The sequence below is a fragment of the Bos indicus genome, chromosome 18 (genome assembly GCF_029378745.1).
Source record: "Bos indicus isolate NIAB-ARS_2022 breed Sahiwal x Tharparkar chromosome 18, NIAB-ARS_B.indTharparkar_mat_pri_1.0, whole genome shotgun sequence".
NCBI lineage: Eukaryota > Metazoa > Chordata > Mammalia > Artiodactyla > Bovidae > Bos > Bos indicus.
Genome location: NC_091777.1, coordinates 26,997,722 through 27,014,447, shown reverse-complemented (window position 1 = coordinate 27,014,447; position 16,726 = coordinate 26,997,722). Strand labels below are relative to the sequence as shown.

Sequence of the window (16,726 nt, the reverse complement as noted above, 5' to 3'; positions counted from 1 at the left end):
GATGAAGGGTCAAGTGAATGGACTGACTCACTGCATGTCTTTGGGAAGGTATCTTAAATGGGTAAACAGGCAACGGATTAGTCAGCGGCTATGTAAAGGAGCTGACTGCCTATCATAGAAGAAACTGCTTAAAGTCGCCCTGTCTGGAGCCAAAGTGGTTGAAAGTTGGCCATCAAGACCTCAGCTGGAAAAGGAACTTTACCACGCAGCCAACCTTGTTATTTTTAAACACATGCATTTCCAGCTCACCCTGGACTAAGTCCTATTCCTCACGAAAAAGTCATGCAGGGTGTGAACCTGATGTTTTTCTGACAGTTCAGTCTGTTTGCCATCAACCTTTTCCTTGCTTCCTGCTAGAGTCTAAGATGTTAATGTTCTTCCACTTGATAGAGGAGGTGGTTTGCCTGCCCAGAAAGAGAAGTCATGCCTTTGTTTCACTATAATTTAAGGCAAAATAGTTCTCAAATCTGGATTTTTAAAATATTGATTCTCTGGTCTTACCTCTGGGCATTCTGGCTCAGTATGTCTGAGGTAAGGCTTGGAATTTGTTTTTTTAATAATAATAATAAACTTTCTAGGTGATGCGGAGATACAGCTGACCCATGGGCCAGCCATTGGGTGCTATTAGACCAAACTGCCCTTCTTACCTCTAAACAACCAAAGTCCAGCTCATTCAACCAACTTGAGAATTTTGTTTTTGAGAATTTTTTCCTTACTCCTAGGCTGTTGAAATTTTTTTAATTAGTTTTTATTGGAGTATGTTGATTGGAAAAATTTTAATAGAAATTAATGGCTCATTTCTATCTAATAACTGAAAGACCAACTTTTTTTTTAAAGTCTTATAAACATGTTGGGAATAGTGTTGTAAATCACATAATTGACAAGGGATTTATATCAAGAATATATAAAGGAATCTTACAACTCAATAAAAAATAACAGGAAAAGGGGTCTGAATAGACACTTCTTCAGAGAAGACATACTAATAGCTAATAGCCACATGAAAAGATGCTAACATGAGTCATCAGGGAAATGCAACTCAAAACCACAATGAGAATCACTTCACACCCATTAGGATGGTTCTAATCAGACAATAGCAAGGGTTTTCATGGAAATAGAGAAACGAACCGTTATGGACTTCCCAGGCATCAGTGGTAAAGCATCCACTGCCAGTGCAGGAGACACGAGAGACGCTAGCTCGATCCCTGGTTTGGGAAGATCCCCTGGAGTAGGAAATAGCAGCCCACTCCATTATTCTTGCCTGGAAAGTCCCATGGACAGAGGCGCCTGGCTGACTGTAGTTCACAGAGTTGCCAAGAGTTGGACACGGAGCACACGTGCAGTTATAGTTACAGAACGTTTATACATCTGCTGGTCAGAATGTAAAATGGGGCAATTGCTGTGGAAAACAGGCTGGCAATTCCTCAAAAGGTTAGACGTTGTTTCCATTTGACCCAGCAAGTCTACTTCTGTGTATACAAAATAAATAAAACGCGCATACAAAAACATGTACCTGAATGGTCACTGTGGCATTATTCATAAGAGCCAAAAAATGGAAACCATAAATGTCCAATCAACTGACGAATGAATAAGCAAAATTTGATATAGCCATACACATACGTACATGTAATAATACTCAGCAATAAAAAGGAATAAAGTACTAAAATATGCTTCAATATGAATGAATCTTGAAAACAGTTCATGCAGGGCACAAAGTAGATTAGTGGTTGCCAGGGGCTTGGGAGAGGGAGGAATGGAGAATGGCTGCTAATGGTTGCAGGGTTTTGGGAGTGAGTGATAACAATGTTCTGATATTAGGTCTGGTTCCAAATAGGAAAAGGAGTACGTCAAGGCTGTATATTGTCACCCTGCTTATTTAACTTATATGCAGAGTACATCATGAGAAACGCTGGGCTGGAAGAAGCACAAGCTGGAATCAAGATTGCCAGGAGAAATATCAATAACCTCAGATATGCAGATGACACCACCCTTACGGAAGACAGTGAAGAGGAACTAAAAAGCCTCTTGATGAAAGTGAAAGTGGAGAGTGAAAAAGTTGGCTTAAAGCTCAACATTCAGAAAACAAAGATCATGGCATCTGGTCCCATCACTTCATGGGAAATAGATGGGGAAACAGTGGAAACAGTGTCAGACTTTATTTTTTTTGGTGGGGGGCGGGGGGGCTCCAAAATCACTGCAGATGGTGACTGCAGCCATGAAATTAAAAGACGCCTACTCCTTGGAAGAAAAATTATGACCAACCTAGATAGCATATTGAAAAGCAGAGACATTACTTTGCCAACAAAGGTCCGTCTAGACAAGCCTATGGTTTTTCCAGTGGTCATGTATGGATGTGAGAGTTGGACTGTGAAGAAGGCTGAGTGCTGAAGAATTGATGCTTTTGAACTGTGGTGTTGGAGAAGACTCTTGAGAGTCCCTTGGACTGCAAGGAGATCCAACCAGTCCATTCTGAAGGAGATCAGCCCTGGGATTTCTTTGGAAGGACTGATGCTAAAGCTGAAACTCCAGTACTTTGTCCACCTCATGCTAATAGTTGACTCATTGGAAAAGACTCTGATGCTGGGAGGGATTGGGGGCAGGAGGAGAAGGGGACGACAGAGGATGAGATGGCTGGATGGCATCACTGACTCGATGGACGTGAGTCTGAGTGAACTCCAGGAGTTGGTGATGGACAGGGAGGCCTGGCGTGCTACAGTCCATGGGATCGCAAAGAGTCAGACACGACTGAGCAACTGAACTGAACTGAACTGATATTAGGTAGTGGTAATGAGTAAAACTCTGAATACACTAAAAACCACTGTACTGGGCACTGAAAGTATGAATTCTGTGGTAAAATTCATAAATCACAACAAAATCATTTTTGTTTTTAAAAACCTGAAAACAGCTCAGATGTCCTCCAAAAGTGATTAGTTGCACAAACTGCACAGACCATGGAATATTGTTACTCGGTAACAAAACATATACTTGCATGAGTCTTCCAGCAATTATGCTGGATAAAAATAGTCAATCCTAAAAATTTACAGACTTTATGATCCTATTTATAGAACATTTTTTGAAATCAGAACCTTTTAGAAATGGAGTTGACTGCCATGGATGAGTAATTGAGAGGAGTTGCAGAAGGGGGTAGCCTTGCTGGAGGGAGGTGAGTGTGGTTATGTTAATAAAAGGGCAACAGGAGGGATCCCTGTGATGAATGAAATATTCAGAATCTTGAATGTGGTATATGTAGATTTGTAAACTCCGCACATGATTAAGTTGTATCGAACTAAATATACACCAAAAATAACTATAAATGTGACTGAGGAAATGGAACATGATCAGTGGATCAAGTCAATGTCAGTATCCTGGTTGTGATATGGTGCTGTAATTGTGCAAAATGTCACCATTGAGGGAAACCAGGTAAACAGGACACAGAATCTCACCAGCAAGGACCTTTGGTGCGTGGAGAGGAGGTAATATAGATGAGACCGTTGGAAAGCCAAAGGTTATGTGGCAACTTTCAAGTGGCACACAGCCAGAAACAGAAGCCAGGGCTCTGGACACTGATTGCTTGGTTCAACAAATATTTATTTATTTGAGTGACACCAATGCCTCAGATTCTCAGTTGTAGAATCCAGGCTCTGGGGTTATAACTATTAATATGAACAACCCTCAGGCCAGCCACAGCTCAAGGAGGTACAGATGACCCCTCGCTATCCTGAGTCCCTGTCCGTGGGTGTGACGGCAAGAAGGGAAACAAGGACAATGAAGCCCAACAGCCAGGGCCCACGGGGCACCGGGACTGGCAAAGATACCAAACCTCCCAAAGCTCTTCCTAAAAGGAAGCAGAAGTGTGTGCTTTGGCCAAGGGACCCGGGACCAAAGGTAACGGGATAAATACGGGCGGACAGGGTGCCGGGAGTAGTTTGGGGCAGTGCTTTCAGGATGAGGATTAGAGAGCTGGCAGACTCATTGGAAAAGTCCCTGGTGCTGGGAAATACCGAGGGCAAAGCTTTTGGGATGAGGATTAGAGAGCTGGTAGACTCATTGGAAAAGTCCCTGATGCTGGAAAAGATCGAGGGCAGAAGGAAAAGAGGGCGTCAGAAGATGAGATGGCTGGACGGCCTCACCGATGCAATGAACATGCACTTGGGCAAACTCCTGAAGTTAGTGAGGGACAGGGAGGCCTGGTGTGCTGAACTACACCGGGGTCGGAAAGAGTCGGACACGACTTGGTGACTGAACAACAGTCTAACACTGACGCCCCCAGAAGACTACAACTCCCAGCGTGCCCCACGGTCCGCCCCGGCCCCGGCGGTCATGTGATCGCTGCTCACGTGTCTACACTACCGGCCGGGGCTAGAAAGACCGCAGGTAGGTGGAAGGAGGTACAGGTTGGTGGAGGGTGGAATCTGGGTCCCCAAGGGCCCCACCGCGGCAGAACCCTACTCACTCGCTGCAGGGCTCTGCAACCTGTCATCCTCTGTACCACGCCCGCTCGGGGTCAGCCGGCCCTTGCCGCACCTTATCCCGGCCTGTCCCTACCTGGTCTCCACCTGTCGAGCCCCGGAACCCCCTCCACAGTTTACCACACAGCAGCCCACTCTCTGTCCCGGGTGGGCCGTGGCCCATTTTCCAATGCAGCCCACCCCTCGTATTTCTGGGATTCGGCCCCAGGCTGGCCTGGGTACTTACTCTCGTTGGGCTCTCAGGGGCCTACTGCAGTGGTTACAGCTCTGGCCTGAGGGCGTGGGCATTAAGCTGCTAGTTCTGACTCTGCCAACGAGCCTCTGGGACATAAGCCTCTCTCCCTCCGTGGGTCTGTTTCCCTAACTGAGCTGTTGCTTCACTCTGTGAGTTAAGTCAGAGAGTCTCACTTCCCTTCACTCTGTTGACCAGCACTGGTGAAGTTTGAGAAAGAAAAAATTGAAGGCAGACAGGGAAGTGAGGAGAATCAGATCTCAGAGTTTGGGGAAGAAGGCGCCATAAGGAATAGCCCATAGCTCTCTGTCCACCAAAGCCAGAAGGGTGGAAAGAGCAGGTAAGCTGGGGACCATGGAGCAGAGTAATTTGAGGGGAGGGGAGGCTAAGAGATTCCGGAGCAGTGCAGAGACCTCTTGTGTCTGAGAGGTGAGCAGGATGGAGGGCGAGGTCTCACAGCGTGGGGAGCACCTGCTTTACATGGTTCTCTCTGGAGCTACACTGGAAGCCTGAGACCAAAAGTGCCTCCAGTACTCATTCACTGCTTTGATTTTTTGCTGAGTTGCTGGCTGGGTGGCAAGTTGCATAAGAGAAAGCCCTGTGGCATCTGACTGATCTTTCTGGATTTGAAGCCAGCAGGGAGATATTTTCCCTGGAGCTGTGTCCCTTGCTTGCATGCTTGGTGACATGTCTGAGAGTACCCAAACGCCCCCTTTTCTGTGTGATAAGTTTACAGCTCCCAACTTTGTTCAGCCATCACAGGAGGAGCCATGGCAAGAATCAGACCACCCAAGAGGCCTCAGTAGACATTTTAGACCCCCCTGTGTGTTGGGGGCATGAGATGGAATGCATCTGTGATGGGCAGTGGTGAGGTCAGTCATGTGGGAGAAGAGAATTTAAATCCTCACTGAAATTTTGAAGGGCTTTGAAAGCTCCACAGCATTGAGACTCTGGGCAGGAGGGAGGTATGCTGGGTGTGAGAAACTGAAGTACCCACAGTTCTAGGTGAGGATTGTTCTTCAGACCCTGCGGTATAGAAACCAGTTGGGAAGCCAGACAGATTTGGATCTCAGTCTTCCTCTGCAGCTTGCTACTGTGTGATCCTGAATGAGTGATTTGATCTCTCTGAACCTTATGACCACTGTAATCTAAGGAATGAATGAGATAAGATATGTGCATGACACTCCTGCTTGATGCACGCATGGCCTCTAGTGCTGACATGTCGGTACCCCTCTCTTCTGGGTTTGTGTCTTACTTACCTGATCAGTCCGTGAGCCTGAAGCAGGCAGGAGTTGCGTCTGACACCTTTCTGTCTCTGCCATTACGCTGTGGCACCCAGTGCAGTGATCCACACACTAGCACACCTGGGTTTGGATCTCAGCCATCTGATCTTGGGAAAGTCGTTATCTTGGGATAACAGTATACCTGCCTTTCCCATCTAGGTTTAGGAGAGCCGGAATCCACAGGCCTCCTAGGATAACAGCCCCACACAGGCTGGGGCCACCCTTCCAGCTGAAGGTGTGTTCCCTCAGTTCCCCAGTGGATGAGGCCGTGAGACAGAACCCACAGACCCTGCGGGAACAGGACTCCAGGGGCCATGGCCCAGGTCAGCATCAACAGAGACCTTGGCGAATGGGGTTTAAGCACAGACTCTGGGGAGCGTGCCCGTCTGCTGCAGAGTCCCTCTGTGGACATAGCCCCCAAGAGTGAGGGGGAGGCCCCTCCTGGGGGTGTGGGCGGAGGCACCACTTCCACACTTGGAGCCATCTTCATCGTTGTCAATGCCTGCCTGGGCGCGGGGCTACTCAACTTCCCGGCAGCCTTCAGCACTGCCGGGGGCGTGGCAGCCGGCATCACATTGCAGATGGTGAGTGAGGGGGCCTGGCAGGCAGAAATGCAGAGTGGTGGGTCTGGGCTCCTGGCCTCAAAAGGGGGGCTCTGGATCGGGAGTGGTCAGTGACACATGCTAATCACTCTCCCCTCTGCCACACATGGCTGACATTATTAAACTACTGTAGCATTCTTTCCTTTGAGGCCAGATGAGAAGCGTTCTTAGCAATTAGGGAATTTCAGACATCAGTTGCGTATTTAATAGTTATGTGGTTACGTTTAAAAAGCGGGCCCACACCTTTTAGAACTGCATGTTGAAATATTTGCTGATGAAATTTGTATTTTCTTCAACATAATCCAGAGTGGGAGAGGGAAGAGATGAAACAAGACTGGTCTTGAATTGATGATTTTTTTGTTTTTAATCTTTTGGCCACACCACACAGCATGTGGGATATTAGTTGCCCACCAGGGATTGAACCTGCCCTCCCTGCATTGGCAGCATGGAGTCCTAACCACTGCCCCACCAAGGAAGTCCCTGAATTGATGATTTTTGAATTTGAGATTTGAGCGATGTTTGAAATTTTCCTCAAAACTTTTTGTCTTTAAGGAAAATGCCGATTCCAGTAATCTATTAAAATTACCCTGCAGGATAAGGCTCATTTGCCAAATGGACTTTGGGCACCAGGCCAGTAAACGCTGAGCAAAACCAGGCTGCTCTTTGCTGCCAGGCCTTTCCCATACACTCTTGCTCCACCCTGCCTGCAGGCCATGCTGGTTTTCATCATCAGTGGCCTCGTCATCCTGGCCTACTGCTCCCAGGCCAGCAATGAGAGGACCTACCAGGAGGTGGTGTGGGCTGTGTGTGGCAAGCTGACAGGCGTGCTGTGTGAGGTCGCCATTGCCACCTACACTTTCGGGACCTGCATCGCCTTCCTCATCATCATCGGGGACCAGCAGGACAAGAGTGAGGTCCCCCCTCAGTATCTACCTCATCCCTCCCGCCTGGCCCTGGGGATCCTGCAGTGGGCGGGGAAGAGCCTGGAATACCCACCCAAGGCCCGGGCCCGGCATTCATCTGGGAATCCTCCCTGCTGGCTGCTGGGCCCATGAGACAGTTGGAGATCCCAGCAGAGGTGGAGGACCATACCCTGCAGGAGCCTGGCATCACCTTCCCTCCTTCCTCCCTCTGCAGTTATAGCTGTGATGGCAAAGGAGCCTGAGGGGCCCGGCGGCAGCCCCTGGTACACAGACCGCAAGTTCACCATCAGCCTCACTGCCTTCCTCTTCATCCTGCCCCTCTCCATCCCCAGGGAGATCGGCTTCCAGAAATATGCCAGGTTTGGAGGCCCCACCCCAGCCTGCGCTGGACAGCAGTTCTGGTCACAGGCAGTCAGAGACCCAAGGGCAGCAGGGGAACCCCTCTCCTCCATGCCACCTTGCCTCCGGGGCAGAAAGAGGGGGCAAGGCAGAGACAGAACAGGGCTTGCAGAGGTTCTAGCAGAAGACGTTCCTTCTGTGTCAGCAGCTAGGGAGACAGTGGCTCTTTGCATCAGTGGGAGCATCAGTTCCAAATGTCCTTGTCCAAGAAGGGACGGATAGTAATCCTGAATGTGAAGGCCTCTCCTGGCCTGGGCCTTGTCTTTCTCACAAAGCATGAGATTTTTTGATCATTTGGAATTGTTAGCTTCACAGCATTTTCCATGCAGCTCAGTGTGAAGGGAAGGGACTAGCTTCTTGGCTCAGAGTCTGAAAAACAGGGATTCTAACCTGTTTGCTGTGATCCTTAATTGAAGGGGTCATGCTCAGTGTCTCCAAGGTTCTCTTTAATGTTGACTTTCTGGTATTAGTGCCTTGGAGCCTTCTCCCTCCAGCCTTTCCTGCTTCTCAAAGGCCCTGCTTGCAGCTCTGGCCATACCTGGGCTGCTCTGATTGAAGTAGCAGATGTGCTTTGAAGCCCAGTGCCCCCTGCTGCAGTCTCTGAGCTATGGAGCTGAACCACCTTATTTCCCAGTGGCCACACATGTCAGTCTGGTCCCCTCTTGGCTTCCTAACTGTGGCTTGTTTCTTTGAAATTTATTTCTCATGCATTTCTTAAGTCTTTGTTTGGAATGATCTCCCAGTTGGTTCCTTAGACACTTTTGGTCACTAAGGTGAAGGATGGATGTCCCTGGGGATAGAATCGAAGAAGAGGCAGCTGGGACTAGGGAGGAGGAGGCTTAATTCATCCTTTCTGGCAGCTTCCTGAGCGTCGTGGGTACCTGGTATGTCACTGCCATCATCATCATCAAATACATCTGGCCTGATAAAGAGATGACCCCAGCAGACATCCTGAACAGGTGAGTGAGGGCCCCCAGGAGGCACATAGGGTAGAAGCTGCACTTGGGCCCCAGGAGGTATTAGGTCAGGCATCAAAAAGCCACACAGGAGACTTCCCTGGTGGTCCAGTGGCTGAGACTCCCTGCCCCCAATGCAGGGGGCCCCTGGTCAGAGAGCTAAATACCACGTCTAATGACTAAGACCTGGCACAGCCAAATAAATACATTAAAAAAAAAAAATCCCAAGGCTCATTAGGGGTTTGACTCATTGGTCATTGTAGGAAGGAGACAAGAGGTCCTGATCTCCTTTTACTGGAGAGAAGAGTAAGAACCAGAGATGAGGGCCACTTTGCCATTGACGTACAACAAATGAGCCAGTGTGAGACTAGGCCTTGGGTTATAGATCCTGCCAAGGTGGAACTGCACGTTTTTTCAACATGTGCTTACCTGTATCTTCTTTGTGAAAATGAATCAATTTTCTCATTTTTTTTTTTAAAAAAAGGTTTCTTTTTTTTTTAAAGCTTTAAAACTTTTTTAAATTAATTAATTTATTTTTGGTTGTGCTGGGTCTTCGTTGCCTCTAGAGCTTTTCTCTAGTTGTGGCAGGTGGGCACTACTCGCTAGTTGCGGCACACAGGCTTCTCTTACAGTGGCTTCTCTGTTGTCTTGTCGCGGAGCACAGCCTCAGGCTTCAGTAGTGGCAGCATGTGGGCTCAACAGTTGTGGCTCCAAGGCTTAGTTGCTCCTCAAAATATGGGCTCTTCCTGGACCAGGGATCAAACCCATGTCTCCTGCATTGGCAGGCAAGGTGTATTTTTTACCACTGAGAGGAAGTTTGGTTTCCTTTTTCTTGAAAGGAACAAACCAGAGAAGCAGAAGCCCAAGTGCAAGAACCAGAACTTCTGGATTTGAGTCCCAGGAGGGCCTTCCAGAGCCTCAGTTTACTGACCTGTGAAGTGTGTCCTCTCCACTCCACCCTTGTGTGGGGGGAATGTGTGTCGCTGGCTGGTGGGGGCTGTGGGGGGCTGACTGAAGAGTAAAGGCGTGGGGCAGTTGGGGACTCTGAGGGCTTCACGGGCAGCAGCATCTTGTGTGTCTGTCCGCAGGCCAGCTTCCTGGATAGCCGTGTTCAATGCCATGCCCACCATCTGCTTCGGATTTCAGGTGGCAGTTTCAAGGTCCCTTTTGTTCCCTTAGCTCACTCCCCATCCTGGGATGGAATCTACATTATCGGTGGGACGGGCAGGGTGGTGGTGAGGGTGGTCCTGGAAGGGGGAGCTGAGTGGGAGTCCCAGGACTTTGCCCTTTGTCCTTGGGATGAGGTCACTTGCACACCCTGACCCTGCCCTTCACCCTGACAGTGTCACGTGAGCAGCGTACCCGTCTTCAACAGCATGCGGCAGCCCGAGGTGAAGACCTGGGGCGGCGTGGTGACAGCTGCCATGGTCATCGCCCTCGCTGTCTACATGGGCACAGGTGAGTGCTCCCCTCTGAGGGCCAGGCTTAGAGGGCTCCCACTCTCCATTTTCATCCCCAAGTCCTCTGGCCCAGGATTTCCTGGGCTTAACCCTGCATTCCCAGCACGTCAAATACTTCCGTTGGCGTTGGCTTGAACTTGGGGTTCCTTGGGGCTCCTCCCGCCCAAATGAGAGATGCATGCATGTATTCATTCAGCAGCTGTCAGTGGGTGCCTAGTCAGTCAGTCCCAGGAACGTTCTCAGCATGGAGGGGATGCCATAGACAGAGAGAGGTCTGGTCCTGCTTTGCATGAAATTGACAGTCTATTCGGAGAGACAGTCTTATAGCAGAAACCGGCAATCAGTAAGGAAATCCAGATGCGTGCCACAGTAACAGCGAACCAGGGAAGATGTGAGTGGGGCTGGCTTTAGGGGGCGGATCAAAGACGGCTCCCCTCAGAGGAGATGGCATCTGGGGAAGCCCAAACCATGATAAGGAGCTAGAATCTGAAGAGCCCAGGGGGAAAGCATTCTAGACAGAGGAACGAGAAAATGCAGAGTCCCTGAGGCCAGGACAGAAGAAGGTCTGTGGAACAAGCTGTGGGGGTGGGTGGTGGGCAGCAGCACCAAACGGGGAGCACAGCCAGACCCTTGAGGACTGGTGGGAGCCGGAGAGGAAGCGTTTTCAGCAGGGGTGTGGCTCGGAGAAGGGTTGGCTCTGCGTATTGTGTGGAGAATGGTGTGGATGAGGGAGCAGGACTGGGAGACCAAGAAGAATGGCCCAGTGATTGCTCCCACAGATGGGTCTCAGGACCAGCTCTGTACTAGCCTCTGCAGATACAGCCAGGAATAGGGAGCCAAGAACAAGGGAGGCAAATAGGCAGAGCCCCTGTTCTCCTGGAGTTCATGTTTTTACTAGTTGAGGGAGACAGATGATAAACAAGTGGGGGAAAAAAAACAACCTCAGAGGAACACTGTGAAGAAAAGAGAACAAGGTGATGTCGAGAGAGTGCCTGGGGTCGGGGGTCACTGTGGATGAGGAGGGACCTCTGAGCTGAGACCTGAATGATGAGGAGATGGGCAGACAGAAGTTAATGCAGAAGCTCTGAGACAGGAACTGCTGGGGGAGTTCAAGATTAAAGAGGTTAACAGTGTGGGTGTGGGGAATGTGAGAAGTCAGGGAAGAGGGCTTCTGAGCCCAGCCCCGACACCCTTCTAAGCCTCAGTTTTAGCCTCCAGGGCTGGTCTGTCACCTCCCCATCTGCTGCTGGACTGAGCAAGGGATGGTCCCTCTCCCTAACCCTCCCAGGGTCGCTCTGACCCAGCCCTCTCGTCCCCGCCCTCAGGTATCTGCGGCTTCCTGACCTTTGGAGACGCCGTGGACCCTGACGTGCTCCTGTCCTACCCGTCAGAAGACATGGCTGTGGCTGTGGCCCGTGCCTTCATCATCCTGAGTGTGCTCACCTCCTACCCCATCCTGCACTTCTGCGGACGGTGAGCCCTCCACCCCACCCCTTGAAGGTGGTGCTTCTCACCAGGGCCCCTGGATGCCCTTTGAACACGGCCTTGGGCCTTGTGAAACATCCATTTTATAGAGAGAGACATTGAAGCCCATAGGAAACAGTTAATGCCTAGGATGGCCCTGCAAGCACCCCCAGCCTGGTCTTGGGGGGCAGAGTCACCAGGACAACCTGTGAGTGCTCTGAGAACCTCTAATCCAGGTCCCTTCCTGAACACCCTGTCTTCTGGATACCCCAGACCCTCCCTTTCCAGGAGTCTAGTGGAATCAGTTCCCATGGGGTGTGCAAACTCTGGACCAGGCAAGGCACTCAGTCTTTCACATTCACCATCCCATCCGGTCCCCATGGCAACCCTGAGAAGAATGCCACTAGACCCATTTCGCAGAAGAGGAGACTGAGGCCCAGGGATTGTCTTACCTACCGTCCATCCAGTTGGGGGTCTGGCTCCATGGCTGGAGTGTGGGGGCTCTGTCAGCAGGTACGCCTCTGAGCCCCTCTCTGTGTGGGCAGGGCGGTGATCGAAGGCCTGTGGCTGCGCTACCAGGGCATGCCGGTGGAGGAGGACGTGGGCCGGGAGCGGCGGCGGCGAGTGCTGCAGACGCTGGTCTGGTTCCTGCTCACCTTGCTGCTGGCGCTCTTCATCCCTGACATCGGCAAGGTCATCTCAGTCATCGGAGGCCTGGCCGCCTGCTTCATCTTTGTCTTCCCAGGTGTGGACCCCCGGTGTCCCCACAGCACTCACTCCCAGACCCTCCTGGCCTCAGCTCCTGTCTTGCTCACCTGCGGGGGAGAATAATCACCAGCATTTATCAATCACCTTCAGGCTCTGTGGGAACCCCTGTTTGAGCATCACCTCCTACAGAGAAGGTGTAATTGTCATCTCCATTTTACCCATGAGGAGGTGTGAGGTTCAGAGAGAGTAACAAACTTCCCTAGAGGTTAACAAACTCAACTAAAGAAGAATAGAATCTTTTCAAACTGAAGTCTGTCCAGATCCACAGTCTATATAGTCTTAACTCTTATTTCAAGAACCTGTTCCTCCATGACTGTCAGGGATCTGGCTGGGTCAGCCCACGACAGGGTAATTAGGGTCTGGCAGTGGCACCCTGACACGGAGGTTGGGAGACTTGAGTTTCAGACAGTCTGCCACCGGATCCCTGGGAAACTGTCCTGTCTGCCCAGTCACGAGTTCTGCCTATACCCAGCTTATTTCTACCCAAGAGGCCAGCTGGAAGGCCCTTGCCACTTGGCCTGGAGCAAGGGGGCCACACCTGCTCAGAAGTGCATTGGGAAAGCCCTGCAGCGAGGGCACCACAAAGTCGCCTCCCAGTGCTGCCCCTTTAGCTTGAGGTCTTATGTGCCACCCAAGGACCTCTCCTGGGAGCCCAGTTGCCAGGCTTCCAGCTGGGTGCAGAGTGGAGGCAGAGATGGAAAATGTGGAGGAGGAAACACAGGCCTTTCTCTGTCCACCTCCCCTGTCTCCTGGCAAAGGTGGAGGCTGGCCGGTTATGGGGGGAACCCAGCCAAGCTCTCAGGGCCACCTCTTCTCTTCCAGGGCTGTGCCTCATTCAAGCCAAACTCTCTGAGATGGAGGAAGTCAAGCCAGCCAGGTAAAGCAGGGCCCAGCCTGTGGGCCTCTGGGGGAGGTGCTGGACGGGGAGGTACCCTTTAAACTGGTCGGAATCAGGAGACCTGTGTACTTTGAAAATAGGAGTTTCTAAAATACTGTTTAAAAAATATATATTTATTTATTTATTTGGCTGTGCTGGGTCTTAGTTGCAGCATGTGAGATCAAGTTCCCTGACCAGGGATCGAACCCAGGCCCCCTGCTTTGGGAGCATGGAGTCTTAGCCACTGGACCACCGGGGAAGTTCCTTAAAATACTTCTTTTAAAATGAGTAACGTGTTAGTTGTAACAGTTCAAACACTTCTGAAGGACTTTAGAGAAAAACGTGGAAGTCCCTCCTTCCCCACCGCCCTCTCCCTTCTCCTGAGAGAGCTCATGTCATGAGCGTGGCCTGTGCCCTTGTAGACTGTTGCTATGTGTGCACGGATGTCTGTGTACACAAAGTGATGCGTGTGTATACACAGACACATGGGTTTTTGTGTCTGGTTAGGTTTTTTCCCAAAGATTATTTCAATCCAGACACACTTTCCTACCCCTGCTTTTTTTCACTTAACCATGTATCTTGGAGATCACTCTCTGTCCACACAAGATCGACTGCTTCCTTTTTCAGTGGCTGTAGAGTCTGTTGTTTGAATGTGTCCTGAATGTGAACACACTTGTGCACATACACCTTGGCACACCTGTTCAAGGATCTTAGTGTCATCGATTCTTAGAAGGAAGTTGCTTTATCACAAGGCATGCCCCTTTTCACTTTGGAACGTGGGTTCAAATTACCCTCTCAAGAGGCAGTACCAGTCCGAGTCCCAGCAGCAGTGAATGAAAGTGCCCTGTTCCCCATATCCCTGCCAGCACAGTACATAGAGGCCTTTTCAATATTTCTTAGTCTATTGAAAACAAAACACTATATTTAAAAAAATTTTACCTTTTTAAAGTGTTCAGTAGTTATTAATTCCGTTCATATTTTTGTGTAACCACCAGCCATCTCCAGAACTTTTGCATCATCCTAAACTGAAACTCTGTACCCATTAAACAGTCACTCCTTGTTCCCCTTCGCCCCAGCCCCTGGCAACCAGCATTCTATTTTCTGTGTGAATCTGACTCTTCTAGGTACTTCCTGTAACTGGAATTGTATTTGTTTTTTTTTGTACCTGGCTTCTTTCACTTAGCATAATGTCCTCAAGGTCTGTGTGTTGTAACTTGAGTCACAATGTCCTTTGTTTTTAAGGCCGAATAATATTCATTGTATGTACAGGCCACATTTTGCAAAACACTGCATTGTTTTTAATATGTACATGTTCCTGAATGGTAGAGAGGTTATGACCAGGTTGCATGCTTTAAAAACAAACAAACAGAAAATTATTGTGGGGACTTCCCTGGCAGTCCACTGGTTAAGACTCTGTTCTTCCAATACAGGGGGAATGGGGAATCGGGGAACTAAGATCCCATATGCCATGTGGTAAGGCCTAAAAAAAAAAAAAAAATCCAGTTATAAGCCTGCAGCTGTTTTTGACACACATAAGTTTGCAGATGCTTTTGACTTATTTTTTAATAAAATGGATCACTTCGTGTGACTTGCTTTTTCCTGACCATCTTTCCCATCAGGAGACATACATTCTAATTCTGGTCCTGCCCTTGGTCTCCTGTGACCAGTCAGCTAATCGCATTAGGTCTTGGTCTCCTTACCCATGGTCTAGGAGTCATACACCCAGCCCCATAAACCTTTGTGTGAAAGCTGTTGAGAAGTAGGAAGTGCTCTACCCACAGGAGAAGTGGTATAAGTAATTACAGTAATTAACTGATACATGGCAACCCACTCCAATATTCTTGCCTGGAGAATCCCAGGGACAAAGGAGCATGGTTGGCTACAGTCCATAGGGTCACAAAGAGTCATGACTTCAGACACGACTGAAGTGACTTAGTACATACATTTATATATATATGAGAGTCTGCAACGTCATGAGTGGTTGACTGACCAGGCCCCCTCTCTCACCCTCTGCTCTACAGCTGGTGGGCGATGGTCAGTTACGGAGTCCTCTTGGTCACACTGGGAGCCTTCATCTTTGGCCAGACCACAGCCAACGCCATTTTTGTGGATCTTTTGGCGTAACCACTGCCTCCCAGAGAATTCTTGGCCTTTGTTGTTAGACCCAGGAACCCATCTCATAGAGCTTCAGGACCACCCTGGGCCCGGCATCATTCCCCTCCACTGGTGGGATGACATCCACACATCCTTTTCCAGAAACAGTTCTGGGGTGAAATCAGACCCCACCCCCGTGGACAGTTCCAACTCAGCTCCCTTCCTGCTCCCCCATCCTGGCAGTGCCATGGATGGTAGGAGGAAGTCTCATGCCACAGGAGAACCTCCTCCCCTCCTCCACTTCTCGACTTCTCCATGCCTGGACGCCATGGGTAAAGAGTGTTGGTAGGTCTCCAAAGAAAGAACTCAGCCTGACTTGCCTCTGGAGAAAGAGTGTGCACCGAGAGGTCCTCTCCTCCACAGAGAAGCCTGTCCTGAGTAGAGGCTCTGCTCATCACCCCGGGACTCAGCACCTGCTCCCGTGTGTCGGCAGCCCAGCCACCAGCGGCTTCCTCCCGCAAGTCCCAGAGGTAGCCTGAAAGCAAATGAGTGCACCAAGGCAGGTAGATGGATGCCTGTCCACTGCCTCCTGGGCCCGTGGAGAGCCCGAGAGCCCCCTTGCCCATGGCTGATTGACATTTCCCAAGGCTTTTGGGGTCTCGCCCTGCCTCTTTACCCAGACCTGTGGTCCAGACATCCCTCTGCTCCTCCATCCCAGACATCACCAAGTCTAATGTTTACAAACGGTGCCAGCCCAGCTCTGAGCCAGGAGCCAGGAGCCACCCCGTGCCACGGTGCTGTGAGTACTCCCTGAACTCACCCCACGGTGGGGAGTCTGCTTTCTCTCTTAGATTCCAGGTGGGCCCCTCTTTTCAAAGCAACAAGAGTTGGGACGTCCCTGGTGGTCCAGTAGTTAAGACTCTGCTTGCAGTGTAGGGGGCACAGGTGCAATCCCTGTCAGGGAACTAAGATCCCACGTACTGCGAGGTGTGACCAGGAAAAAAAAATGGGACAAAGGCCCAAGAATGGGTGATGGAGCAGGCTGGAAATGCCACGTGGGCTGGGCTCGTGAGGATCAAGGTGACTGTGTCTGGTATCTTCACTTTCAATGGCTGCTTCTCTTCTCCCTGCCCTCCATGTCAACCCCAGCCTGGTACCCGGAGACAAGACAAAAAAGGCAGCTGACATGTCATTGTCTGGAC

At 50.1% G+C, this 16,726-nt stretch overlaps 1 protein-coding gene across 4 annotated transcripts; it reads left to right on the top strand.

Moving 5' to 3' along the window:
• Positions 1-3,638: 3,638 nt before the first annotated feature.
• Positions 3,639-15,741, top strand: SLC38A7 (solute carrier family 38 member 7). Of its 4 annotated transcripts, none has more exons than XM_019979757.2 (11): positions 3,639-3,882; positions 6,141-6,565; positions 7,294-7,492; positions 7,721-7,865; positions 8,766-8,864; positions 9,950-10,007; positions 10,205-10,319; positions 11,647-11,794; positions 12,331-12,530; positions 13,376-13,430; positions 15,452-15,741. In XM_019979757.2, the coding sequence occupies exons 2-11, from the start codon at positions 6,296-6,298 to the stop codon at positions 15,552-15,554; spliced, it is 1,392 nt and encodes a 463-aa protein (XP_019835316.1). In that variant the 5' UTR covers positions 3,639-3,882; positions 6,141-6,295; the 3' UTR covers positions 15,555-15,741. The 4 variants fall into 4 exon arrangements, with proteins under 4 accessions (XP_019835316.1, XP_019835314.1, XP_070626787.1 ...); XM_019979755.2 differs by lacking the exon at positions 3,639-3,882 and adding an exon at positions 3,911-4,371; XM_070770686.1 differs by lacking the exon at positions 3,639-3,882 and adding an exon at positions 3,912-4,371 and having other exon boundaries at positions 6,141-6,304.
• Positions 15,742-16,726: the final 985 nt, after the last annotated feature.